The 27,309-nt window shown below is 52.3% G+C and overlaps 2 protein-coding genes across 13 annotated transcripts in view; one reads left to right on the forward strand and one right to left on the reverse strand.

The window, feature by feature from the left end:
• The first annotated feature begins 247 nt into the window (after window positions 1-247).
• On the forward strand, window positions 248-17,075 carry APOL5 (apolipoprotein L5). The gene is given in 4 exon segments (XM_047867352.1): window positions 248-254; window positions 5,898-6,432; window positions 6,434-6,743; window positions 16,860-17,075. Coding segments are annotated over 4 exon segments (1,068 nt in total).
• A 3,983-nt stretch (window positions 17,076-21,058) lies between these two features.
• Window positions 21,059-27,309, reverse strand: part of RBFOX2 (RNA binding fox-1 homolog 2) — a 287,489-nt gene continuing 281,238 nt past the window's right edge. For all 12 annotated transcript variants that reach the window (XM_047865304.1, XM_047865300.1, XM_047865299.1 and 9 more), the window contains one exon: window positions 21,059-26,628. Coding sequence is in view for 11 of the 12 variants with exons in the window: in XM_047865300.1 (XP_047721256.1) it covers window positions 26,574-26,628 (55 nt within the window). In the remaining variant the exon portion in view is untranslated. The remainder of the gene's footprint in view (window positions 26,629-27,309) is intronic.

Genomic DNA, 27,309 nt, shown 5'->3' on the forward strand with positions numbered 1-27,309 from the left:
AACATATTGAATACAGTAGGGAATGTAAATCTATAATAGGCTGATACAAAACCCTGCAATGACCAAGTTGGGTTCTTCACGGAACAGAAGGACAATTCGATATATGGAAATTTACGCACATCATACACCTTATTCATGGGATAGATAAAAAAGGAAAATTATGATCATCTCATTAGAGTCTGAAAATTCAGCACCTAATCCTAAGAAAAATATTGAAATATAGGAATAAAACACACACCTTATCACGATGAACAGTGAGTGGTTTTTGTAAGCCAGCTGCCAACAGTGAAATACTAGGATCCATAAAATTAAGTAATTTAAGATTTCAAACTAACCCAATAAGGCATAGATCCAAAATAAGGAATATGAGTCTTAAAAAAAAAATAAGAAAGAAACCCAGCATTATGTATTCACGAAGCATTCATTCGACAGCTATTATAATTAGTAAAACTTCAGTGAAGCCCAGAGGAGTATTAAAGACGAACAATATCTCTGTTGAGCAACAAAGCAGGTTAGAAAACACAACATTAGGGGCGCCTGGGTGGCTCTGTCGGTTGCACGTCTGACTCGATCTCAGCTCAGGTCTTGATCTCAGGGTCGTGAGTTCAGGCCCCACGGTGGGCTCTCTGCACTGGGCATCAAGACTACTTAAACACACACACACACACACACACACACACGTTAAAAGATACTATTCACAATAGCATGAAAACAATTTGAAGTAACCAGGAAACAATGCCAGCCTGACGCGTCAAGAAGTAACAAATCTCGCTTCAAGGCGCTCACACCGTGCCACGGGGGTGCCACCCCGTGCCATGGGATAGGAACGTAGCAGATCCTCGGATTTAAGCAGGGATATGTCCTGAGCCCTCCTCAGTGGCCTGTATCTGCACATACTAGGACAGCGGATAACTGCCTTCATGAAGCGTAACGAGAATCACGAGGAGCTCCCGGCCCCTGCGTGTGCGCCCTCACACCCGGAACCGCAGGAAGCCAGGAAGCAGACGGGGACACGGGAGCCCGTCACCGGCCCCGGCCGCTGGCCAGAGCCGCCGCTGCAAACAGGACGGGCTTGGTGCCATTACACACAGGCGGACTCATAGGGGTGACAAGACCACGGCAACCCCGATGGGCCACGAGGTGCGGCCCCCTCTTGCCACGCAGCGCGGAGGAGCGCTATGGAAAAGGCTTGTCGTGTAATATTACGGTTTAAAACCAGCACACACGGCGGCGATACGTTATCCAAAGCCCGTGGAAAAGGACATGCCCTTGAAGCCAACCGGAAGTGGGTGAGCCAAGTCGATGGTTATGTTGCAGCCGTGGGGGTGATTTGTGTCCAAGCGGTTTTTGAGCAAAAGAAAAAGCCGCGGCAGAAGCGTCTTTAAACGGGGGCCAGTGTGCCGCGCTGCCCGTGCGGGGGGGACGCTCATTGTCCCTCTCCCCTTCTGCGTTCTTAGCCTGAGGCCCTGTCATAAGAGACTGACGAGAGAAAAATGAACGTGCGTGGCCTCGCGTACACGTGGGGAGTGGCTGAGGGGGAAAATGATTCCCCAAGGTGGCTGAGAATTCAGTCTTAAATGCCAATTTTTTAAAATTTTTATTTATTTATTTTTAATTTTTTTAATGTTTATTTATTTTTGAGAGAGCGAGAGAGAGACAGAGCACAAGCGGCAGAGGGGCAGAGAGAGAGGGAGACACGGAATCCGAAGCAGGCTCCAGGCTCTGAGCTGTCAGCACAGAGCCCGACGCGGGGCTCGAACCCACGAACGGCGAGATCATGACCTGAGCTGAAGTCGGACGCTTAAGCGACAGAGCCACCCAGACACCCCTATTTATTTATTTTTGAGAGAGAGAGAGAGAGAAAGAGCGTGAGCAGGGAAGGGGCAGAGAGAGAGGGAGACACAGAATCCCAAGCAGTCTCCATGCTGTCAGCACAGAGCCTGAAACGGGGCTTGAACTCACAAAACCGTGAGATCATGACCTGAGCTGAAACCAAGAGTCAGACACTTAACCTACTGAGCCACCCAGACCCCCCTTAAATACCAACTTAATAGGAAAAAAGGGGGTAGGCCTCTTAGGGGGGAATAAATGCTTTCCAAGAAAGAAGAATGGGCCCTTAGAAGAACAGGCAGTAGGTATGATAGCTTGTGACAAAGTGGGTCTGAGTGTGGTGTCGACTTCCAGTCCCCTGTGACAAGAGGCTGTGGACACCCCCAGGGGGCATCTAAGACATCAGAGCACCTCTCGCGGGATATGTCTTTAGGCAGATGAGGGGAGTTCAGAGAACGCCTCTTTCCTGCCTTTGTATTTCAAGTGCCTTCAGCTCCAATCAATCAGTATCCCAAAGCGGCGTCTTTTGGAGTGACACCTGTCACCCTCACCTGCCTGGTTGAAACAACCAGCCAGCCAATGGACTCATCTCTGCGGAGGCTTCGGCAGAGACTGGACAATCCTGCCGGGACTGTAGATGGTAGAGGGTTGGACAGAATGGTCTCTCCCTTGCCTTCAAATTTACAGTGACATAAATAACATGACCTTGACCATCCTGTGCCTGTCGTTGGCTTATTGGATGATTATCAGAAGGCTTGGTGACTTCATCTGTTAAGATCACGATTTCCTAAGTCTTTGGCCAATCTGCTTTGCCACCAGAAACCTGAGAAATCGCCTGTTTTACCACCTTCTAGCTAGCTAGAGCTACCACCTCTAGCAGAGTTTAATTGTTTGGTCAAAATCCTTAGGCCAAAAAGCTATGAAATTTTTGAGATGTTAAGATTTTTTAAAGTTTATTTATTTTGATAGACAAGGAGAGTGGGGAGAGAGAGAGAGAGAGAGAGAGAGAGAATCAGTGGGGGAGGGGCAGAGAGAGAAGGAGAGACAGAGAGCCCCAAGCAAGCTCCACCCTCCACGCTGAGCCTGACGCAGGGCTCGATCCCACAAATCCCACAAACTAGGAAATCATGACCTGAGCTGAAATCAAGAGTCGGATGCTTAACCGACTGAGCCATCCAGGCACCCCATAGACGTTAAGATTTTTGATGTCTTCCAACTTTGTTTTTCTTATCCCCCCAATTATAACTAGATAGTCCCTTTTGCGGGCACATCAGTAAATATCTCCGGGACAAGATGAGCAGAGAAGACACGCGATGCATACTCTTTCACCCAGAGGCCTGGGAAGGCTGGGGGAGAGGAGTGGTTTGGACAGGTAATCCTAGAACAGGGATGTGTCGGGGGTGGGGGCGGGGGCGGGCAGGGAATCCCTAGAATGTGCATTCTGGGAGGGCAGGGGTTTGGGCTGCCATACTCAGCGCCATAATCCCGGCCTCTAGAACAGCGTCGGGCAGAGACCTGACACTCAGGACATCTGCACAAGGGCAGGAAATCTGATTGTTAATATCCAAATTCCGTCGCTAGGCTCTCATCAGCCTCACAGTAGGAAACACACAAATGGGTTCCAACTAAGTGGGCTGAAGTGTTCATCACGCGTTACCTCCCTTTGCAACCGGAAATGTGCAGAAACGGGGGGCTGGGGGGAAGGATTTACACATCCTCACAGAACTTGGCCCAGCCTCCCTCCACCTGTCCGTCCCTCTTCTGCTCTTCCGACCCCACCTCACGGCGCCGGTTCATCCTGAAGCGGCTCAGAACAGAGTCCTTCCCATGGGCTGCTGGCTGAGAACCCCCGCTCGGACCAAAGTTAATTAGGTCACTTGCACGGTGCCCGGACAGAGAGATGGTTTTCTCTTTCTTAGGGGAATAGTAGTCTCGACCGGCAGGTGGGGCCGGCCAGAAGCTTCTGGAAAACTGGAGTCCCGGGTTCTTATCCTAATTCCATCGCAAACTGGGTTGTCATGTAGGGAAGGTCACCTCGCCCTTGGGCCAGCGTTCTCCTCTGTGACTGAGGGAGCAAACGAGGCAGGTGGCCGCTTTCCTTCCGTGTCAGGCCTGCAGAGGACATCACAGGCCGATGTAGCCTACACGTGTGTCGAAATAGTGTGAACGTGGTCTGGACGTCCTTCCAGTAACGGCAGGGGCGTGGATGCCTTTGCCCTCTATGGACGGATGATCTGGGGAGCCTTCCACCAACACCCTATAGATCTGAGACAGGCTAGAGGGGGGCTGGACTCCTAGGCGTACAGAGACGTCCCAAAGAAAACTCCGAGCAAGCCGTTTTTTTTTTTTTAATTTATTTTTATTTTGTTTTTTTGTGATCTGTCCTCAAGATTCGCTTCTTTGTGTTTTTAAGTGTATTTATTTTGAAAGTGAGAGCCGGTGGGGGAGGGGCAGCGAGAGGGGGAGACCGACGATCCAAAGCAAGCACGGTGCTGGCAGCACAGAGCCCGATGCGGGGCCCGATCTCACCGACCGTGAGATCATGACCCGAGCCAAAGTCAGACGCTTAACCGACTGAGTCACCCAGGCACCTGTGAGCAAGCCTTTTTTTCGAGAGTGATGTCGTGACGGGGAAGGATGTCCAAAGGCCCCTCCCGCTTCCCTGGGCAAGGGTCACTTGGCTGGTCTACCTGAGGCTTTGCCCAAGGAGCAAAGAGATTGTCAAGGGGCTCTTTATGGAGGCCTTGGGGCTGCTTGGCCTCAGTATAGTTTTTCCACGAGCTCTGCCTTCTTTCCCAAACACCTCCTCTCCAGTATGGCTTACGGTATTCCTTAAACCCGTGCCCAGTCTGTTGTAGACAGACAGGAACAAACCTAGGGGGCATCCGAGTCAGATTCTGTTACGTGCCACAAAAAGCCAGTTAGAGCATCCTGTGCCGTCCAGCAGGGTCCCCTTGGGAAGCTCCCGATCCTATCAGATAATTTCACTTAGAAGGGTGGTTTTCTCAAAGACCCTGCCAAACTCTGGTGTTCCAGGAGCTGGACCAAAGGGATTCCACGGGAAAATTGAATGACGGCAGTCTCGTCTCCAAAGCATAGGGAACATTTGAGTTAATGGAGAGAATTTTCTCAGCGGGACATTTTCTTTCTTCTCCACCACTTTTTCTTAGGATTACATGCTTCTCCTCCTTGCCTGTTCGCGAGCGAACAGAGCAGAAGCTTCTGTGTCTGGGTGCGACCACGTTCCCCAAATAATACAACGCTGGCAAGACGGATAGTACACCATTGGCCCTCCTCTATGGAAGATATTACATTATAATCAGGGTCTCACTGAAGGTTCTCTCTCCTTTTTCTTTGGAAGTATAGGCTATTCGATTAATTTCCTGAAATAATTCGATTACCCACACACGATACAAAACTCAAAAGGAACAGAAGGGCAAAGGTTAAAAGTAAATCTCCCTCAAACCTTTTCCCAGCTGCCCGGCTCTTTTGCCCAGAAGCAACCACAATTTCCCGGTAGATCCCCTTTTAACATCAAAAAAGAAAATCAAGCCACCTCCTCTATATATAGGCTGTTAGGACTCTTATTTCCCTGGATAGAATTGTTTGCAATCTGTTATTAGTGTTTAAGTTTTATATGTATGCATATATACATATACATATACATATACATATACATACATATTCATACACATATGAATATGTATATATATTCATTAAGAAAAGATTACAGAAGTCAGTCAATGCTTTCAGGGTACATTTTATTCATCACATCAGTCTCCATTATGGGCAGAAGAAAGCGAGCTGTCCATGGGTGAATGGACTGGGAAGCCGTTCTGGACGCACAGCACGATCGCTTGAACTGTGTCTCCTCCTATAAACACACGGTCCCCGGGGTCCCCGGGGTCCCCGGTCACGTCGCTCCCTGCTTATACCTTGATTCTCAGGGCCCTGCTCCCTGAATGTGTTAGAGAACTCCGATTACCAGAAGTTTCTAGCTTACTGCTGAGCCTGCCCTAGAGCTGGAAAACGAACCAAATGATACGAACTGTACATCCTGACGGAAGAGCTGACACGGTATAAGGAAGCATCCGTGCCAGGAAACCTATCCGAGGAGGAAAAAGCGTTTCTCTTCTGTTTCCCCTTGCAGAAGTAGAAGCTGGAAAAGAGCATCAGAGAGCTGCACGCTATTGCCGACCAAGTGGACGCGACCCATAAGATGCTCGCCAAGACCAGCCTGGTGGCCGGCGCCTCAGACGCCGTCTCTGGCGTCTTAAGCATCTTGGGTTTGGCCCTGGTACCCGTGACAGTAGGGCGGAGTCTGATGCTCTCAGCGGTGGGGCTGGGCCTGGGGGCAGCCGCTGCTGTCGCCAACATGTTGACGAGTGTCTTAGAAAATAGAAGCAATATGGCAGCCAGAGAAAGAGCCAGCAGACTGGTGCCTATGGAAACAACGACGGAGTACAAAGCTTTTGAAGAAATAAGGCTGTCTGAAATCAGTGTTGTGTGCGTTGATAGGTGTGTCAGACTCATCAAGAAGGTCAAGGGACTTTGTGCCTCCCAGATGGCCAAAGCCAATTTTGGCTTCATGGCTATAGGTCAATACGGCCATAAGCCGTCTCCCCTTCTGGAGGGCCGGAGGGCTGCAGAGAGCAGCTGAAGGCTCAGTCCTGTCCGTGAGCAAAGGTGTCCGGGTGCCGGGTGCTGCTGGGGCTGGCTTGTCACCTTTGCAAGACGTGCAAAGCCTCCTGCAGAGCCGGAAGCACCTGGAGGAGGGGACGAGGGCAGAGATAGCCGAGGCACTGAGGACACTCGCCAAGGAGCCGGAGCAGGAGCTGAGGCAACTCACCCGGCACCACAAGCTGACCATCCAGGGGTGGGGCTGTCGGAGAAGCCCGTTCCTGAAGGAGGAGGTAGGAAGGGGGTGCGGAAAGCAGACGTGGTCCCCGTCTTCCTAGAGCCTCCCAGGAGGCGAATGCTGGGTCGGTAGACGCATACACAAATACATGATCAGAACTGTCCTTTCTTCAGAGAGAGGACTTTGCCCACGCCCCTCAGCTAAATTAGGCCCCTCCTCTTTCCAGAACCCCGCTGTTTTCTCTCAAGGCGCTGAGCACATGCTTTAGAAATCACATATTTCACTTAGGTATTCCCCGTCCATCTTCCAGTACGATGTACCCTCTGGGAGGGCAGGGATGAGTCCCCAGCCTCCCGCAGCACCTGGCACGCCATAAGGGTGCCACAAACCTGTGTTGGACGACCTGAGGTGGCATTCCAAATGAGTTGGGAAAAGGATTTTTATTTGAAAAAAACGGTTGATAGCTCTAGCCTCTCTTATTTGGGGACGTTCAATATCTAGCTTTAAAAACAGAAGTGAAAACTACCACATAGAGGAGAATTTCAAAAACTCCTCTTTAATTATACAGAGAGTATGAAATAAGACTGGGCAGCAAAGCCACTGACTGAGACCCTGACAAGGGACACACAAGCCTTTGCCGAAGGTGTGAAGGCTCATGAATTCATTCATTCATTCATTCACAGTTTCTATTTAACTGTTTTAAATTTAAATTTATTTTTTTTTATTTTAGAGATAGGGTGTGAGCAGGGAAGGGGCAGAGAGAGAGAGAGAGAGAGAGAGAGAGAATCTCAAGTAGGCTCTACACTCAGCATGGAGTCCAATGCAGGGCTCGATCCCACAACCCTGGGATCATGACCTGAGCTGGAATCAAGAGTCAGACGCTCAAGTGGCTGAGCCACCCAGGTGGCCCCTTAGATTTTAATCAGCTGAGGTCGCGACAGGGTCCGAGGGCTGAAGGGAGTGTTCCCAAACTTGTCTGCATGTTGGAAGTGCCTGGGAAGCTGTGACAAATACTGATGAGCAGGTGAGTCCCGCTTGCTCTTAGGGACTGGGATTTAATTGATCTGGGGTATGACCTGGACTGGGGGGGGGTGTTGCAGGATCCCCAAATAATTCCATTCTACAGCCAAGTTTGGGAAACTTTGCTTTTAAGGAATGAGGTGTTCTTACTGCATCAATATACTTTTACTCTTTGGGTACATCTTCTAACTTCTTTTTTTTTAATTTTTTAAATGTTTTTAAATTTATTTTTAAAGGAGAGAGAAGGACAGAGCATGAGGGGGGGGGGAGGAGCAGAGAGAGAGGGAGACACAGAATCCCAAGCGGGCTCCAGGCTCTGAGCTGTCAGCACAGAGCCTGATGTGGGGCTTGAACTCACAAACCGCGAGATCATGACCTGAGCCGAAGTCGGACGCTCAACTGACTGAGCCCCCCTAACTTTTTTTTTTTTAGTGTTCATTTTTGAGAGAGACAGCATGAGCGGGGGAGGGGCAGAGAGCGAGAGTAAGAAAAAGAATCCCAAGTAGGCTCCGCGCTGTCAGCAAAGAGCCGGAGGTAGGGCTTGAACTCACGAGTTGTGAGATCATGACCTAAGAGCTGGACGCTTAACCGACTGAGCCACTCAGGAGCCCCATATAGTCTAGCTTCTTAATAACCAGCGGAAGATTTGGGGGTAAACTATGAGACACGAGGCTTAGTATTCGAAAGCGTCTTGCCTGTCATGCAGTACAAGCCAGGTCGTCGCGAGAAAAGACACAGTCTCTGCTCTAATGGCCCTGGGGACCCAGCAGGGGGACAAACCCCAGATGAGCCATTAACAAGGAAGAGAGGTGGAAGGTACCACCCAAGGATCACAGGGGGCTGTGGGAGACCCTGACAGGGGTACCTACTCCTGGGTAGGCTCCCGATTCTGCTACGTGCGTGTGCAATCCTGGGCTCACGTCTCTGCCGCATCACCTCACTGAGCCCTGCGCGCACCCCGGCTGTGTGCATCTCCAGCCAGAGGGACCACTCGTTGTGGTATTCAATGCACAGACACCCACGGGGCGCCTCTTTGCTGGCAGTACTCCAGGCCGCACGAGAGACACAGAAGGACCCGGTGTGGAACGCGAGCCACATGCCAGCCCTGGCATGGCTGGACGCCCAGGTGAACCTTCTGGAAGATTCTAATTATTGCCACAGACGTGAGTAAACTATTCCCGTTTCCTCTTTGTCCTCGCCAGTCGAGCTGCCTCCACGGAACCTTGGTTTAGCAGAGGCAAAAAACAAGTGTCCAACTAGGAAAACTCAGGGCAGGGAAATTTAATGATGGTCGAAGTCCAGCACTGGCCCATGGTAATCCTTGGCGGCTCCGGAACTACTCGGGACGGAAGGGAAATGTGCGAGAGATAAGAGTTTCTGTGTGTACAGATGGGGTCGGGGGCCAAGGAGACTTAAATATGCATGTTAATTTAAGCTGAGGTTGGGCCACGTTTAGAGCACGTGTCTTCTCCAAATTGTACGTAACTACACAGAGCATTTAGAATTAAAGTTTTTAAAAAAAAACTCCTTCATTTTTATATATTTTTTTAATGTTTATTTTTGAGAGAAAGAGAGCATGAGGCGGGGAGGGCAGAGAAAGGGAGACGCAGAATCCGAAGCAGGCTCCAGGCTCCAAGCTGTCAGCACAGGGCCCCCCCCCCCCCACCCCACAGGGCTCAAACTCAGAACGGCGAGATCATGACCTGAGCTGAAGTCAGCCACCCAACCGACTGAGCCACCAGGCACCCCCAAAATTAGATTTCTTAAAAAGGAGGACCACAACCCATAGCTTGCTGGACTTAATTTAGTTTCTTACATCACTTCAATGAATACAGCTTCTGCCTCACTACTGACTGAAGCCATAATGGGAGGAGAATGAGTTTTCTAAAAGACCATTCCCATGGCTGAAAACCAAGAAGTCTAGTCTTTTGGGTTCTTGAACCCAACTCCAACATGAGTGTGTGTGTGTGTGTGTGTGTGTGTGTGTGTGTAACCAACACATTAAGGTAGAAAATGCTTGACTGTTCCACCATAAGAAAACTCTAGGCTAACCTGACTGATTCATGAGCCTGTTTTGCAGACGTTGACCAACCACCAGTAAGACTGGCTAAGATGGGAGCACACTGGGAAGAATTCTTGGAACCGTGAAGAAGGGACCAGGAGTGAGCGAAAGTAATCTCTGCGAGGACACACCCCAAGATCTCCCCCCACGCGTCACGCTCACACTGCCATTTTTGACCAGGTGTCCCATGAAGAGACAGGAGTCCTGAATGCGCTTGTTCAGAAAGGAAGACACCTGTCCTTCCCTATATCCACGTAGCGTATTTCGTCCAACTTCTATGCTGATTACAAAGGAAATGAAAGAATATGAATGGACAGCCAGATGAAGAGATATGTAGGGCGAGGACCTGAACAAAGGAGCTTCTGTCCTAGCTAAAGTGTGGGCCCCAACATGGTGGCCGGTGGAGGTGTTCTGGCTCCCCCGATTTGGAAGCTCGCTGAACCCTCTCCATTTTGGGGTTTTACGGAGGCTGCATTACAGAGGCACGATTGTTTAATTCCTTGGCCATTGGTTGATTCAACCTTCAGCCCCTCTCCCCTCCCAGGAAATCAGTCTCTACGCACGGTTGGTTTCCCTGGCAACCAGCCCCCATCCTTAGGTGTTTCCCCAAGCCCACCTCCTGCGGACACAGCACATGCTGTAAATAATAAGGCACCCGGTTCACCTTTAAGGCTCTGAAGCATTTTCAGGAACTGAGGACGAGACTAAATATTAAAACACAAGGTTTACCCATTGCTCTTAACACTCAGGAAATTCCAAGGGTTTGGGGAGCTGTAAGCCAGCAACTGTGGATGAAGACCAAATATATAATGAAAAATATATTTTGGTCCTCCAAATGAATGACCAAATGTATATATTTCTTACAAATCACAATATTGCTCCTAGGTAGTCTCCAACCTGTTCATCCATCCATCTCACCTATTCGTCCGTTAATCTCATCCACCCATCTCATCTATCCATCTGTCCATCCATCCATCCACCCCATCTATCCATCCATCCATTCACTCATCCATCCATTCACCCATCCACCCATCCACCCATCCATTCATCTGTCCATCCATCCATTCACCCACCCATCCGTCCATCCATCCATCTATACACCCATCCATACACCATCCACGCACCACCTATCTACCCATCCACCCATCCATCCATCCATCCATTCATCCATCCACCCATCTAGATACTTAATACCTACCAAGTGAAAGGCATTTTTCTAAGCAGTGGGATAGAGCAGTGAACAAAACACACCCCTGCCTTCATGGGGTTTATAGTCTTGTGGTGAGAGAGTCAGTGGGAGAGGCAGACAAGGAACACAAGAAATAAGTAAATTATACAGTATAATATAAAGTAATGGATGTTAAGGAGAAGGATGAATCTGGGAAGGAGGCTGGGGAGTGTAGCGTGGGGCAAGAATGCAATTTTAAATAAGATCATCAGGGAAAACCTCAGGGAGGCTTTTATCTGAGCAAAGACATGAAGGCGTTGAGGGAGCCAGCCAAGAAGATATCTGGGAGAAGAGCATTCCGGACAGAGGGACAGCAAAGACAGGTTTAGGGAGCTGGAAGGAGGCTGCGTGACAGGAGCAGAGTAATGGCTCAGGGGCACCAAGAGGGGACAGGAGATGAGGTCAGATGGAGGCCAAAAAGTGCAATGTCTTATAAGCTATGGTAGGATTTTGGCTTTTACTGGGTGAGATGGGTAAACATCGGGAGGGTTCAAGGGGAAGGATGACATAATCTCCCTTAGCTTTTAACAGCATTCCTGTGGCTGTTGTGTGGGGAAGAGACCATAGGGGCAAGGCTACCACAGGGACTGACACAGTCCCTGGGAGAGAAGACGGTGGCTTGAAATGGTGTGGCCGTGGAGGTGGTGAGACGTGTCAGAGCCTGGACCTATTCTGAAGGTAGAGCCCACGTTTTGTGAGAGAAAAAGAAGACCACCATAATACCCAGGTGTTACCCTGAACAGGTCCTTACCCGAAACAGGTGTTGTGGCCGTGGGAGTGTAGGGCAAGATCAAGTTGCTCAGTTTGGACATGGCGAAGTTCGAGATACCCAACAGCCAAGCAAATGGAGGTGTTGAGTAGATGGTGAGACCTGTGTGTCTAGATTCAAGACGCCGGATCTCCAACACCAAACTGGTGAGAGACACAAATTTGTAAATAAATGATATTTAAAATCACAAGAGCGGGGGCGCCTGGGTGGCGCAGTCGGTTGAGCGTCCGACTTCAGCCAGGTCACGATCTCGCGGTCTGTGAGTTCGAGCCCCGCATCAGGCTCTGGGCTGATGGCTCGGAGCCTGGAGCCTGTTTCCGATTCTGTGTCTCCCTCTCTCTCTGCCCCTCCCCCGTTCATGCTCTGCCTCTCTCTGTCCCAAAAATAAATAAACTTTGAAAAAAAAATTATAAAAAAAAAAAAAATCACAAGAGCGGACCAGGTCCTCAAGGATGTGCGTGTACGTACGAAAGAGCAGATGTACAAGGTCAGTGCCTTGGGTCACGCTGGCTTGAAGAGGATGGGGAGAAGTGGAGGAATCATCGAAGGAGACAGAGAAGGAGCAGCCACCGAGGGGGGGAGGGGAGCCGGGAGTGGGGTGTCCTGGGAGCCCAGGGAAGAAAGCCTCGAGGATGATGAGGTTTGAGCCCTGATCACATTTGGCAGCGTGGAGCCCATCGGTGGCCTTGACAAGAGCAGTTATGGCGGAGTGGCAGATCAAAGCTTGACTGGAGAGGGTTTAAGAGAAGGGGGGAAAGAAATTGGAGACTTAAATATAGACAAAGCTTTTGAGATTTTCTGGAGAACCTTCCAGGAAACTGGGGAAATCACTGCAGTGGGGGGAGGTGGGGAAGCAGGGAGTGGAGGTCAAGAAAGGAAGTAGCATTTTTAAAAAAAAATTTTTTTTAATGTTTATTTATTTTTGAGACAGAGAGAGACAGAGCATGAACGGGGGAGGGTCAGAGAGGGAGACACAGAATCTGCAACAGGCTCCAGGCTCTGAGCTGTCAGCACAGAGCCCGACGCGGGGCTCGAACTCACAGACCACGAGACCATGACCTGAACCAGAGTCAGACGCTTGACCGACTGAGCCACCCAGGCGCCCCTTTCACACATATTTTAAGAGACTGTCGCCGTGGGGAATCTTCAGCGCTATTCCCTATCAGCAATAAGGGTCATTCGAATCTTCCCAGCCTGAGGAATCCTCGTGCAATCCAGACTCTCCTTGATTCTTGTCCCTCTCCCCTCTCAAAAAAGAAACGACGAAATACGGTTTACTATGCACTGGGAATTGTGCTAAATAGCCCATAGTTACTGCTTAGTACTTTGTCAACACTGTGCTGAGTACTCTATAAATACTGTCCTACTTCATCCTTGAATCCCCTCCCCCCCCAACCCCCCACCCCCCCCCCCCCCCCCCCGCCGCCAGTATGTACATTTATCTCCAATTTACAGGTGAGGAATCTAATGCACAGAGACATTAAATTGTGCAAGGTCGACCAGTTAGCAGGCGGCCGCTCAGGGATGGAACTCCGAACCCTCTTGAGCCTCGACGCCTTGCTCTTAACCACTGCCCTACGCTGCCTTGGTTAAGTGTCCCAATTAAAAGGGGCGCCTGGGTGGCTCAGTCGGCTAAGCGTCCGACTCTTGATTTCAGCTCAGGTCACGATCTCAAGGTTTGTGAATCTGAGCTCCGCATCAGACCCGGTGTTAGCGCAGAGCCTGCTTGGGATTCCCTCTCTGCCTCTCTCTCTCTCTCGCTCTCTCTCTGTCTCTCAAAATAAATAAACAGTAAAAAGCATCCCAGTTAGGAAAGGGGGCTCAGAGAGACGAAGCGACTTTTTCAAGGTCAGACCATTAAGGAACAGTCGGGCTGGAATTTGTACAGGTCTGTGTTGTAGGCTGGAGGCATTTTAACTTCGAGTGAGCCAATCCTGACATCACTTTACTTTTAAACATTATGTGGAGATTTCACATCGTTTACACTTGGGTGCACACGCCCACATTAGCATTTATATTCAGCCTGTGCTTGGTGGGAGAATTTTCACATGCACTGACCTACACTCTTCCGGAGATTTCTGGAGCCTTGGGGTTGGTCTAAGGCAAGAGTCAGCAAATGATCGCTGAGGGGCCAAATCTGGTTCACCACTTGTCTTTGTAAATAAAGTTTCATTGGAGCACAGCCACACCCCCCTTTGGGGAGAGCCCCTGGTTTCTTTCCCACGATAATGGCAGACTTGAGAAGCCTTGACAGAGGCCAGGCGGTCTGCGACACCTCAAATATCAAGGGGTGCCTGGGTGGCTCAGTCGGTTAAGCATCCGACTTCGGCTCCGGTCGTGATCACACGGTTCGTGGGTTCGAGCCCCGCGTCAGGCTCTGTGCTGACAGCTCGGAGCCTGGAACCTGCTTCGGATTCTGTGTCTCCTGCTCTCTCTCTGCCCCTCCCCCACTCGTTCTCTGTCTCTCTCCCTCTCAAAGATAAATAAAAACATCAAAAAATTTTTTAAAAAAAACCCTCAAATATTGATTATCTGGTGCTTTACAGAAAGTTTGCCAACTTCTGGTCTAAATGCTTCAAAAGAAACAACTTAAGGGGCGCCTGGGTGGCTCCGTGAGCGAGCGTCTGACTCTTGGTTTTGGCCCCGGTCATGATGTCGCCATTTCATGGGTTTGAGTCCTGAGTCGGGCTCTGTGCTGGCAGCACAGAACCTGCTTGACATTCTCTCTCTCCCTCTCTCTCTCTCTCTCTGCCCTTCCCCTAGTTGCGCTGTCTTTGTCTCTCTCAAAGTAAATAAACTTAAAAAAAAAAAAAGCAACTTTTGAGTATCTAGAATTCTGGCTTTTGAAATGGGAAAAGGCCACCCTGAACCGGGAAGTCCATTTCAGAACCCAGACGGAGCCGGAGGGTGATGGTGAAGCCGCCGGGATTCTGAGAGCACGGCTCACACCTGCCCCCTCCGGCCGCAGCGCCACACAGCCCTCTAACAAGCTTGAGGGACAGCCTGGAGGAGGCTTTACTGCGAGCCTGCGGGGAGGCCAGGGTACAGCCTCCCTTCCTGCCTCCTCCAGAGCTCACACCCCGTCTGGTCATCCGGCCTTCTCCTGTAGACGAGACACGGAACCGACGATGGTGGGATAAAGGCGTCTAACAGAGCGCCTCGTGCCTACTGAGCTGTCGGGGGTGGGGGTGGCCTCCCTTTTTTGGGGGGTGGGGGGAGGAGGAGACAGGGATGGCCTTTTGTTCTTCCAGTTTGGGCTCCTCATTATTGATTCTAAGCCTGGAAAGATGCTCTGAAGCCAGAACCGTAAGGTGCCCTCAGTGCCTGGGTATGGAGGTTTCGAATTTGGTCCCGGCAGACAGAAACTTTCCATGGAGATGGGAGCGGGAGGGCATCTGAGAACCGGCGTGTTCCAGAAGGGATCTGGCTGCGGTGCACAGACCCATGGCCCTTGCATTCAGCTGGTCACTGACTGAGACCGACCCGCTGCCTCCTTCCCTGCATTTGAAAAAAGATTAACAGGGGTGTCCGGGTGGCTCAGTTGGTTAAGCATCCGACTCCTTTTATTTTTTAATTTTTTTAATGTTTATTTTTAAGAGAGAGACAGAGCACGAGCAGGGGAGGGGCAGAGAGAGAGGGACACCCAGAATCCGAAGCGGGCTCCAGGCTCCGAGCTGTCAGCCCAGAGCCCGACACGGGGCTCGAACTCACAAACCGTGAGATCAGGACCTGAGCCGAAGTCGGACGCTCAACCGACTGAGCACCCCCAGGTGCCCCGGCGCCTGGCTCTGGATCTCGGTTCCAGTATGATCTCACGGGTTCGTGAGTTCAAGCCCCGCGTCGGGTTCCGCACGGACACCACCAGAGCCTGCTTGGGATTCTCCCTCTCCCGCTCTCCCTGCCCCTCCCCCACTCACAATATCTCTGTCTCTCTGAAAAGAAATACATCAACTTAAACAAAAAGATTAATAGATGTTCGTTTTTAGAGGAAAGAAAAAGAGCGAGAGACATTATTTTCTAGAGGAAAAAGAAAGGTTAACAGACGTGATTTTTTAGAGGAGTTTTCAGGCAAAACTGAGTGCAAATACAGAGTCCCCGCAGGCCTGCTCTCCCCACCCACACAGGCGTGGTGCCTTTGTGACCATGCAGGGGGGCGTCGATGCCAGCCTTTCTAAGTGAACCTGTTTTCTCTCAGGAGGACTTTGGAGGTCTCCAGCCTCTGAGGCGACGGCGGGATCCACGGTCATTCAGGGTTGCGGTTTCCAGCCAGGGCCCAGGCCAGCGTCGCCTCCCTCTTCACAGGATCCAGAGGCCCAGCTCTCGCCCAGGCCGGTTGGGGCAGAATCCCCCGGGCGTGCAGAATCCCCCGGGTGTGCAAATGCCCTGCAGCTCGGGGTGAGAATCGCAGGGCCCGGCCGAGAGCGGGATCAGGCGGTTTCCAAGATCCACGAGTCATTTTCCTGCCAAGGCCCCGGGCGGGGCCGGGTTCGGACCCCGCTTGGTCAGAGTATTGGTCCAACTGCCCTCCCGAGGCTTCTTTGCGGCGCGCGGCGGGTGCAAGGCCCTGTTGTCGACCGAGAAGGAGAAGGAACTTTGCTCCCAGGGGAAGACAGAACGCTGGGCTGGGGGTCTCCGAGCAGACCGTCCTCGGCCCTGGGACAGAGCATTTGTCGAGGCCTGATCTTCCCCTGGGGAGACCGGTTGCGCTGCGGCATCGGGAGGGTCCCCACGGGTCCCCCGGTCTACCTGAACGTTCTATACATGGAGACGCGGCGGGGCAGGTGGGCAGAGACTTGACCGAGAGCGCAGAGCTGGCTCCGGCCGAGAGAAACAGAAGCGTGGCAAAAAAAAAAAAAAAAAAACAAAAAAAACCAAAAACCAATGACCTTGGTCGCCATCGCGATAGCCGTGGGCACCTTGGGTGCGCGGAGCTGAGGGCATAGTCCAGAAGCCCCTCTGGAGGCACAGGGACGGGAGCCTGAGGCTGGGAGCCACCTCTCGGACCCGCATCCTAGAGTCATCTCGTATTTCCCGGGAAACCTCTGGGGAGTCAGAGTTCGGTGCCTGTCACCTCCCGGGCTGTGTGTTCCAGACGGCGTCTTTCTGTGGCACCTTCAGTACAGCTTGTATTGTACTGAAGTATATGCGGGCAGGTGCCCAGCGAGGCGGCAGAAAACCGGACACGATTGATGGTTCTCCGCCCTCCGGAAGCTCGGTCTGCTGGGAGGCCAGACACGAGCACCGTTCCCAGCGGAAGATCCGGCTTCTCCGGGCCTGGTCTTCAAGTGGCACCCGTGCGCGTGGTTAGCGGATGCTGCAGGAGTGGGCTGAACGTGGCTCAAAGTAGATCTTCGTGGCTACAGTCTGTCAAGTGGAAAGACTGATGTGGGAGGGGAGGGGGTCAAGTCGACAAAATAAAACTTGTAAAGAGCCCGCTATGGCGGGGGGCGGGGGGCGTCTGGGTGGCTCAGTCGGTCGAGTGTCCCACTTTGGCACAGGGCATGATCTCACGATTCGTGGGTTCAAGCCCCGAGTGGGGCTCTGGGCTGACAGCACGGAGCCTGCTTGGGATTCTCTCCCTCCCTCTCTCTCTCTGCCCCTCCCTGACCTAAAAAAAAAATAAAAATTAAAAAAAAAAAAGATGACTTTTTAAAAACTGTTTATCCTTGAGAGAGAGAGAGAGAGACAGAGACAGAGGGTGAGCAGGGGAGGAGCGGAGAGAGAGGGAGACACAGAATCCGAAGCAGGGTCCAGGCTCCGAGCGGTCAGCCCAGAGCCCGACGCGGGGCTCGAACTCACGAACCGTGAGATTGTGACCTGAGCCAAAGTCGGACGCTTAGCCGACCGAGCCACCCAGGCGCCCCCAAAAGAGATGACATTTGATCTGAGCTTTGAAAGTTGAGGACAAGTTCATTCGGTGTGGGAAGAGGGGCAAAGGCCAGGGGAGAGGGAGGCACGGCTTGTCTGGGGGGCAGTCCCCAGCGGCGGGGCTGGGCGGGCACGGGAGCCAGCGGGCAAGGGGGCCTGAGCTGGGGGCGTGGAGGCCTTGAGTGCTGTGTTAAGGAATTTGGATTTTAGACTCTGGAAAATGGGAGTTTCTCAAGGATTTTGAGGCAAGGGATGATGTGGTCACATTAATTTTAGAAGGAGAATCCAGGCCCACGTGTAGAGGGCTGGCAGGCCAGGAGAGGAACATTCTGGAGGCAGGGGTCCGGCCATCCCTCCTTCACCAGTGGCTGTGCTGAGTGCTGGCCACACGGCTGGCCAGGCCCTGGGATGCAGCGGCGTGTTTGAGGCTGCCCGCCCCCTTCTGTGCCAGGGCTCACCTTCTAGAACCAGAATCTAATGGAAGGAGTGAGAGAAACCTAGAAGCAAACACACGAGTGAGCCAGCTGACCTGAGATGATTTCGGGATGGCTAAGGGCTCCGAAGGAGGTCAAATAGGAAGTCGTATAGGTGGAGGGGGCTCGCTGCGACTGGCCGGTCACCGAGGGGCAGGATTTAACTGGGGAGAAGGATGAGAGCCGGGGCTGTGTTTCCGAGCAGAGGAGGTTAGATGGACGGAACGAGCTCGGCGGAGGGGCAGGAGGCCAGGCAGCGTGGTGGGGGGAGGTGGAAGGTGCCGGGGCCCCGCTCCTGCCCTGGGCAGAGCAAGCGGGAGAGGCGGCAGGCGGATCCGGGCATGGGCAGTGGTGCTGGGCGCAGAGCAGGCTGGGGCCGGGGAGGGTGCTACAATCGGGCACCTGGCTCAGCGAGAGGGACAGCGCGGCAGTGAAAACAGACCGAGAAGGTGCAGGGGCCCGAGGCAAACGTGGGGGACACCCTCCTCTGAGCAGGAGTTTTCACTCGTCCTTTCTTTTCTCCTTTGGGTTTCAACACGGTGATTGCCAACATTTGTTCAGCTCACCGACCGAGGGAACGCAAGGTTTGGGGGTGGCGAGACGATCTCCAGGGTGTGGAGTTTTGGGGGAGGGGGTCCCGGACTTCGGGGGGGGGGTGGTCTGTCACCTGCGGAGAGCGGAACCTGACGGCAAAGTTCTCGGGAGGGGAGGGGCCCAGGGACACGGGGACTTGCAGGCTGGGTGGAGGAAGAGGACCCTACAGAAGGCACAGGGACAGCCAGGGGCAGGGTACAGCTGGCTGGCTCTTGGATTTCTGCAGGAGTCCCTTAGTTTCTTTTTTACATATTCGTTACTGGGGACAGCGCAAGCGGGGGAGGGGCAGAGAGAGGAAGACAGAGGATCCGAAGCGGGCTCTGTGCTGACGGGCTGACAGCAGCGAACCTGATGCGGGCCTCGAACTCACGAACCGACCTGAGTCCAAGTCGGAGGCTCAAACGACTGGGCCACCCAGGCGCCCCCTGCAGGAGCTCCCACAAGGGAAGCGCCAGGAAACACCAGAGCTCAGAGGTCACAGCGCACAGACTCGGGCTGCACTGGCTAAGCTTGGATCCTGGGGCTGCCGCTTCCTACTTAGGTGACTTAGGGCAAAAGTTAGGTCACCTCTCTGCAGCTTCCACGTCTTAAATAGGGGAGTGACAACATATCAGGTCTGGGCTTTGACTTCTCCCTCCTTGGAGGCTAGGTTGGCCCGTTACCGTTTCCCGCATCCTGGCAGAAACACGAGACTGGGGCAGAGACAGAGGGCTTTGGTGCTCCTGGCACAGGGGACTGCGGGAGCCTCGGTGTCCCCAAGTCCCGTGGGCGTGGAGGGAGAGGTGATAGGAGCCCGGATGGATGCCGAAGGTCTACACTGCAGCCGGATTATGCGGAGGATCCCCGTCTGGCTTAGCTTGTTCTTTGTCCCGGACGGATGCTCATTCCTGGGGGGGGCACTTGGCTGCAAACACACCCCTAGCGATGGCCTGGGAGAAGAGCAGTCAGGACTCTGCCCACGTGGTGTACTCAGCAAAGGAGGGGGCGCCCAGAGACCCGGGAGGGCCGGTGCCCAAGTGCCTGCCTCGGGGCTGCGAGAAAGATCGAGAAGATAACGTGGATGGCTCTCAAGCGGGACCGATTACTCACTCGGGGCGACCCCAGAGGGGAAGGCAGGCTGGAAACTGTGTCTCACTTCATGCAGCCCTCCCCCCCCCCCTGCCCCGCCCCCAACAGATTGTTTCCACGTGCCTGGTGCTGGCCCTCCTGACGCCCAGGCGCTTGGACCAGGCTGGGGAGCCGAGCAGGTGGTGTTCTGGACAGAAGTGCATGACCACGCACGCGCGCCGTGTTGGTAACAAGCGGGTTACCAACGGAGAACAGACTTCGGTGGTGGGCGCTGCTGGGCAAATGGAGGGAAACGGGGACCACTGGAGAGGAAGTGGGACCCACTAGCTAGCGCGGTGGCAGCAGAGGGACCTTCACCCCCCACGGTGGCTGTGCAGGTGGAAGGATCACGGGGCATCAGCGGGCAGAGATCGATTCCAGAAGTCTGTCACGTAGGAGAGGACCTGGGATCTTGCAGAATTACTTAAAAAATATGTTAAAGGTGTGAGCAGGTTTAAATGCCAGAGGGACTAAGAGTGGGAGATGAAAGGTTGACCTCGCAGGAGGGCACGACAAAGGTCCCCGGAAGGATGAGGTGCGGGGCACGAGTGTGGGGGCAGCTCCTAAGGTGAAGAAATGTGTTTCCAGTAGAAGAGGAGAGAGGGGGGAAGAAGGGGTGTGAACTCGGGTAGGTGTCTGGTGGCAAAGCACATTCTTTCAGGGAGACGGTGACACTTCCATCTCCTCCACGGAACAGGAAGCAAGGTGACCGGAGAGCCGAGCGAAGGGCACTGGAGGCTCGTGGAGAATTCTGGAGACCGGGGGAGGGGGGAAACCAGCACAGGAGGGGCGGGTGAGAAGGTCTGGCCAGGGGAGAGAAGGGCCAGCAGGACCCCACAGGAAGGAGAGGGCACAGGAGCCCAGGGGACACCACGACAGGGACAGTGAGGCAGGAAGGTCAAGTGGCCGGAAGGGGAGGGGGCAGCGAGGAGTCCAGGAGAGCACGAGGGCTGAAAGGAGGTCAGAGGCAGAAGCACAAAATGCAGCTTCTGCCCAGCCCTCGGCGAGGCACTCCCCACCGCCCCCACGGCCCCCACCCCCTCCCTCCCCCCCCAGCTCCCTCCCCCAGACTCAGGCCTCACCTACCTACCCCCCCAGCCCGCAAGACCCAGAGCCAGAGCGCCCTCCGCCCAGAAGGTGCCGCGCTGCCTCCTCCCTCCTCCCTCTGAAGAAGTCAAATCCAAGGGGTAGGTTTTGAGCCTCCCGGAAGCAACAGGGATCCCCGGATCAACGCACACAGGCCCCAGAATGGTGTTTCTCTCTTTTATTTAAAAACAGTGCTTCATTACCATTTGCAAAGGCAGAGGCAGTGCTCCTCCTTTGCTTAGAGTTTATAAAAGCCAGCAACATGATCAATAATTTATACACATGGATAGTAATACAAAAAAATAAGGAATAAAAGCTAAAGATCTAACTACTCCGACCTTCACAATTCCAGCTACTTGATAATAATAGGAGTAACCCAATGAATACTGTATGGTCTGAAAGCTACTATACAATATGATTCTTAACGAGAAGGGGAGGGAGTCAGAGACTGTCACAAAGCCCTGGGGTGCTTCTCTGGAGTTCGCAGGGAAACAGGACCCTGGGCAAGCAGCTCGGGTGTCCTAGGAAGTGACTCTGGGGGTGAGGGGGTGGGGAGAGAAGGCGAGGTGGTCAATTATACAAGCATCCCACGTGATGCCCCCGTGCCCCAAAGGTACCTGTTTTGCCATGGCAACGGGAGGGGGCCGGAGAGGCTGCGTGTTGCATGTCGGGATGGTCCAGTCCCTGCCATGGGGGGTGGGGAGGAGAGGAGAGGGTCTGTGGCGTTTTCAGCCTTGCAAAGATTTGGACTGAAAGGCTCAGAGACGCAGGTCGGTCGCCCGTCAGGGACGAGTCAACTGCGCTGGCTCTCTGAGAACCTGAGCCCTAGCTTACGTGTGTCAGCCCCAGGTTTGCTCCAGCTATTCACAAGCAGAATTAGAACACAAGAAAAAAAAAACAAAACCAAAAACAGTTCATATCCCTTAGGGAAAAAAGAGGATCAATTCATCACTCGATATATAATACAGCCAAAACGAGCACACACACACACACACACACAAATACTGTGAACAGAAAAATACAAGAAAATGGCTAAGCTGGGAGTCTCAACGGGGTAGAGACATTGCTTAAAGCACTTATCAGTCCCCAGAAAAACCAAACCGAAAGTCACTTAAAAAAAAAAAAAAATTCAAAACCGCGTGTACCCCCTGGGAATCTGGTGTTGGTGACTGGGGCAGGGGGTGGGGAGAGGAGAGAGAATTGATGTTCCCTTTTTGCTTGCCAGTGTGACCGGGCCTTCCCCACACAGGCGTGTGTGACCACCAGCCAGAAGGGACACGGAAAGGCCCTCCCCCCCCCCTCCCAGCCCCCCGCTGGCAGTCTCCTTAAAGGCAAGGTTTGCATTTTGGCTGACGAGCAGTTCCCTCAGTTACCAATCCCTGCCAACCAGCACTACCATGGCTGAATTGATCTACCGTTTTCCTGAGTAAACTGTAACTGGCTACAGTTCCGGTAACGTGGAGAAGAACTCAGCTACTACAGCCAACTTCGGTACCCGAGGGGTCCCCTCCACGCTCAGCTCCTCGCTCCTGGTCCATCGGATTCAGGAATTCGAGAACTTGCTGGAGTCTGGTCTGGAAGCCTTGTTTTCAAGACGGGTGCCAGGGACTCGACTGCACTCACTAAACCAGAGGGCACGTGCTGGCTTAGGACACCCGGAGCCTACTTGGAGAGGGCCCTGCTTCACGCTCTAGCTCTTGGATGGCTATTGCCTGGTTGATCAGTAAAGCAAGTATGAAGAAGTACACAGGAACAGGGAAAGGGAGGGGAGAAGAGGTTTGTGGACAGTAACATTGCCAAAAAAAAAAAAAAAAAAAGTGTTTGATGCAACAGAGAATCAAGTTTCACTGGTGTATACCTACAAATGGTCAGACATCTTCAAGAGCATGACAAAATAAAAACACGCAAATTTACGTCTGATGTTCACCTTGCCCACTATTTTTTTTTCCTATCTTATAACAGTGCAAACAGGTAACTTATGCTTTTTGAAACACCACTACCCCTTCCCCAACCCCCACCCCCCAAAGTCCCTTTCTTCCTATCAACTGGGGGAAAAAAGTCTGCAATTCTGCAAATGTTACTGTCCTAGAGGCTGCAAGCAGCAGAGGGGGCTGGACGCCGGGCTCCCGGCCGGCGTGCCTTCCAGATGGACCCTGGCGTGGCCTCGCGCGCCTGCCCGAGGAAAGCGGGGTGATCAAGGCCTTCCTGCAGGTCCTCGAGGTGGCTTCCATCCCGAGTCTACACCTCCCTCCCATCGGGAAACTAACGGGGGGTGTTGACTCACCCACTGCTCTGCTGCACGGCTAGGAAAGTATGACCTGAAGTCAGAGCGGCCCAGCCCCTGAGGGGTTCTACTTTTCAGGAAAAGCTGCTGTCCCGGGTTTCTACTGAATAACGTCCACTAGCTCCCCTCTTAAACTAGGAGTTGAGCCCCAGTGCCCTTCTTTTTCGAGGACAAGTGACACCGGCTCCATCCCACCTCGCGGCTGCCGGAGGCCGGGGGCGGCGGCAAGGCCGGCACACCAGAGCGCCTTAACAACGCTGAGTCACAACGTCTGACCCGGTGAGCCGCGCACCACAAGGGATTCCAGAAAAGACCTACGGGCAGCTCTCTGGGCCGAAAGAGGGAGACCGAGAGGACGGTTTTCGCTAGGGGTCTCCTTAAAGGAGCCCAGCTTCTCTAGGAGTAAGATGCTAAGCACAGGAGTCCACGCCAGGAGCTACGGGAAAGCTGTGGAAATCGGTCACGTGCTGGCCTTCAGCATCGGTGAGGTTTTTGGATCATCGAGCGGCATCCGCCCACGAACCCCCAGACGCCAGACTCCCTCCCGGCTTGGTCGCTCGTTGCGACGGGAACCAGAGCCGGGAGCAGACAAGCCTCGGTGCTCCGAGGAACCTGCCTCCGAGGGGGCTGGCTGTACGTACGGAGTCTCAAAGTTCAAGAGGTGAGGGGGAGGCCGACACCGTCTCCTTCGGGTGCTCACGGGAGCCCCGAGTCTCAGTGCTGACGCTAAAAAGCAAAGGCCCTCTGGCGAAAGCCGAACTCTGCTTGGCCTTCCTTAGAGAAGGGAGCTGGGGGAAGCCGTGCTCAAAGCCATCCCTGGAGACGCAGCAGGGCACGCAGGGCCTGCCCGCGGAGTCCTCAGCCAGAACCCGCTGAACTGAAATGCACGCAAGGAACCCCAAGCTCCAGCTTCCGCCTCTTTCCGAAGGGCGGTGGGGGCTGCCTTCTCTCCCTTTCCCACCGTCCTGGTCTCTCTCTCGGACAAAAGAAGAGCAAATGATTAAGCTCATTCCCCTGCGACAGCCACAACCATGTCAAATCTGGCCTGGTCTCCACCGAGCCGTGGTTTGCCATTTTTGTCAATGGCCCCTGTTTGAACACAACCCGAGGTTTCTCTGTGTCTTTAGTCAGTAAAAGCTCTCCCTCAAAACAAAAGCCAAAAGCAAAGGGGGGAAAAAAAATCCTCCCTGCCCCCATTCTCTAGAACTGTGATAGCCCCCGCATCCCATGAGCCCTTCCTCTAACTAAAATATTTACATACAACACAACAAAAATTGTCTTAACGGCAACAAACCAAACTTTGGCTTGGGGAGGAGAACCGTTCAAAGTGGCCAACGGCCCGGGCAGTTTGGTGTCCCCTGTTCCATGCAGTCCTCCCCAGAATCAGTTAAGATTGCATCGAGGCCTCTATCTTCCTTGACGTCTCCCTTCGTTTCAGGGACAGCCTCTCCCCCGGTCATCAGGAGAGCGGGGCTTCCGAGAGGGGAGAAGAGTTGTGCTTTACACGACAGGCCAGTCCCTCCCGGACAGATCACTCTGCTTACAAAGGATGCTTCATGCTGCCATGTGTCAGTCATTTTAATTCAGGGACACGAATAGTCATCAGTCAAGAACATGTGTGGAGGCAGGAGTAAAAAAACAAAAACAAAAACAAAAACACAAACGGAAAATAAACCCATACCAAACCGGAAGCTCCATGTCTCTGAATTACTCCCTTGAGCAGCTATCCCTTGGGTGAGAGGTCACCCTAGTACCAACGTGAATAGACCAGGGAGCCAAACAGAACGTGCTTTTCTATTTTCTCAGGCCTTCATTTTGGAAATGCGGCAGGACCCTGGCCTCTACCATTACCAGCTAGAAGAGAAACGCCTCTCCCCTACCTTGCTTATACATGTAACATCAGAGCTGCAGGGCCGCGGCAGTGACCCACTGCTGCGGCCACCACATGACTCTTCCTGGCAACACAGAAGATCCTTGCCATGTCAGACTCTCCTTCCAGGATGGGAGGGGAGCACCCTCAGGGGCTCGGATTTGATATCCTGTAGTGTTGGTATATACGCCAAGTGGGCGGGTGCTCGGCTGGCGTCTTTGGAGGATGACGAGAAGCCGGGCGGAAGGGCCACGAGAGCTCAAGACTGTGGACAGAGAAGTGGCTCGCAGAGGCCCCGGGAGCTGGGGATTCCTATGGCTTTGGAGCCAGTACAAAGCGCCCCTGCCTGCCCTTCCGTGCCCCGGTCACCGCAAGCTTCCAGGGACAGCGGACCCGGCACTCAATGCTTGATCTTTTGCTAACGGTTTTCATACGTTTTACACCTTGTACTGCCCTCCTGATGTAAGAGAAAGGACAGGAATATCAGAGCCCTGCCAGACACCCTCCGATATCCCTTTTCTTTTCCTTACTGTCTTTACTGACTCCCAACACTCTGTACTTCTAACCCTCAAGCCGGGAAATCTGGTCGCTGGCTATTTATTCTCCTGTCCCTGGGTCCTAAATTCCTGACTCTTGAGGACGTGGGAGCAGGGAGTTCATAAAAGGACAGATGAGCCAAGCCGTGGTTCAGAGGAAGGAGAAGGGGCCCAGCAGGAATGCTAGGATCTCAAGAAAGAAAAGAATGATCTTTTTCACACTCCGGAGTTCATTCTGAGATCGGTTTCCTAATGAGGTGTTTATTATCCACAGTCTGAGAGCGTGTTTGGAAATATTAATACTATAATTCCAAAAACTATGCCAACCGTCTCAGGCTGTGCAGGTAAGATGATTGTAAAAAGGATGGAGAAGACAGGAGGGAAGAGGAGAGGACAGTGGCTTTTAATTCTCCCGCTTTGCAAGCACAAATTCCTGTCATCTATCAGCATGTGGATTCCAGCCACAGCCAACCAGAATTGCCTGCCGAAGACCAGAAACTCAGAAGACTAGAAGAATATCCTGTCGCAGAAAGATCTCCACTTCTGCTTGTCCCCCAGCCACTCAGCACCGGATACACTTTGGTAACTCTGCCTGCTGATTTCTGATCACATGCATTCATCAGCTCCTAAGGTCTCTCCTTCCTCATGAACTGCCTCTTCCGTGATTGACAGAATGAGCTAGCACGGACATACAGACATGGAAATGCATTATTTTTTTTTTTTTTTTTACCACAGTTAAAAAAAAAAAAAAGGAAAAAAAAAGAAAAAAATGCACAATCTTTGGAACAAAAGAATTAAAGGCAGAAATTTAAAGGAAAAATACATATTCAAAGAACATAGTGAGGTATAAAAAAGTATTCTCTCTTTTTTTGTGTTTTTTTTTTTGTTTGTTTGTTTTTCCTCTTCATCTTGCTATAGAGTTCCTCTACTAGTAAATATTGCAATAGCCAGGCCTCATGAACTGGGGGGCTGTCCCATTTGCGGGGTCTCACGTCACTTCAGTAGGGGGCAAATCGGCTGTAGCCACCTCGGTATAAACTCGCCTGCAGTAATTAGAGACATAAAAATAATTAAAAGGTTGATGAGAGAAACATTAAAGGCGAAGAAAAGTGTCCTGAAAAGGGATTTGGGAGAACAGTTTCTTTAGAAGCTTCAAAGCAACTGGTACGATGTGACCTTGTGCAGTGACATTGGGAAACCAACTTCTGCCTCTAAGGGGCTCAAACCAGAACCCACGACACTCACTGCTGCCCCGATATTCTCAAGAAGAGGGTATGACGACAACTGTACTTAATGGTTTACATGAATTAGCAAAGAAGGGAAACTCAGTAGAGTTTAAAACCAAGTCAGTAAATAATCTGATGTTTAAAATTTAGCACGAGTTTCGGTTTACCTTGATGACATCATGGCCGATTTCACCTTCTTGCACATTACCTGTCTGCAGGGAACAGGTGCTCAGGTGCTCTGACCACTAACTGTCACATACCACGTTCGAGATGGTGCTGGATTTAAACCACAGTCAATCTTTTAAATATTAAAGTCTAGTTCCTCTATAACCTACAAAACGTGCCAACTAGGTGCTTCTTGACGTATCTGAACTCATTCCTTCCTTCCCTCCCTCCCTCTCTCTCTCTCATTTTAACTGGGCTTTAATTCCTTTCTTTTATCTGATGACCTATCTCCATTAAAAGTTCCCCAGGAACATCTCTCTCCTTGGGTCATTC

This window comes from Prionailurus viverrinus, chromosome B4 (genome assembly GCF_022837055.1).
Source record: "Prionailurus viverrinus isolate Anna chromosome B4, UM_Priviv_1.0, whole genome shotgun sequence".
Lineage (NCBI taxonomy): Eukaryota > Metazoa > Chordata > Mammalia > Carnivora > Felidae > Prionailurus > Prionailurus viverrinus.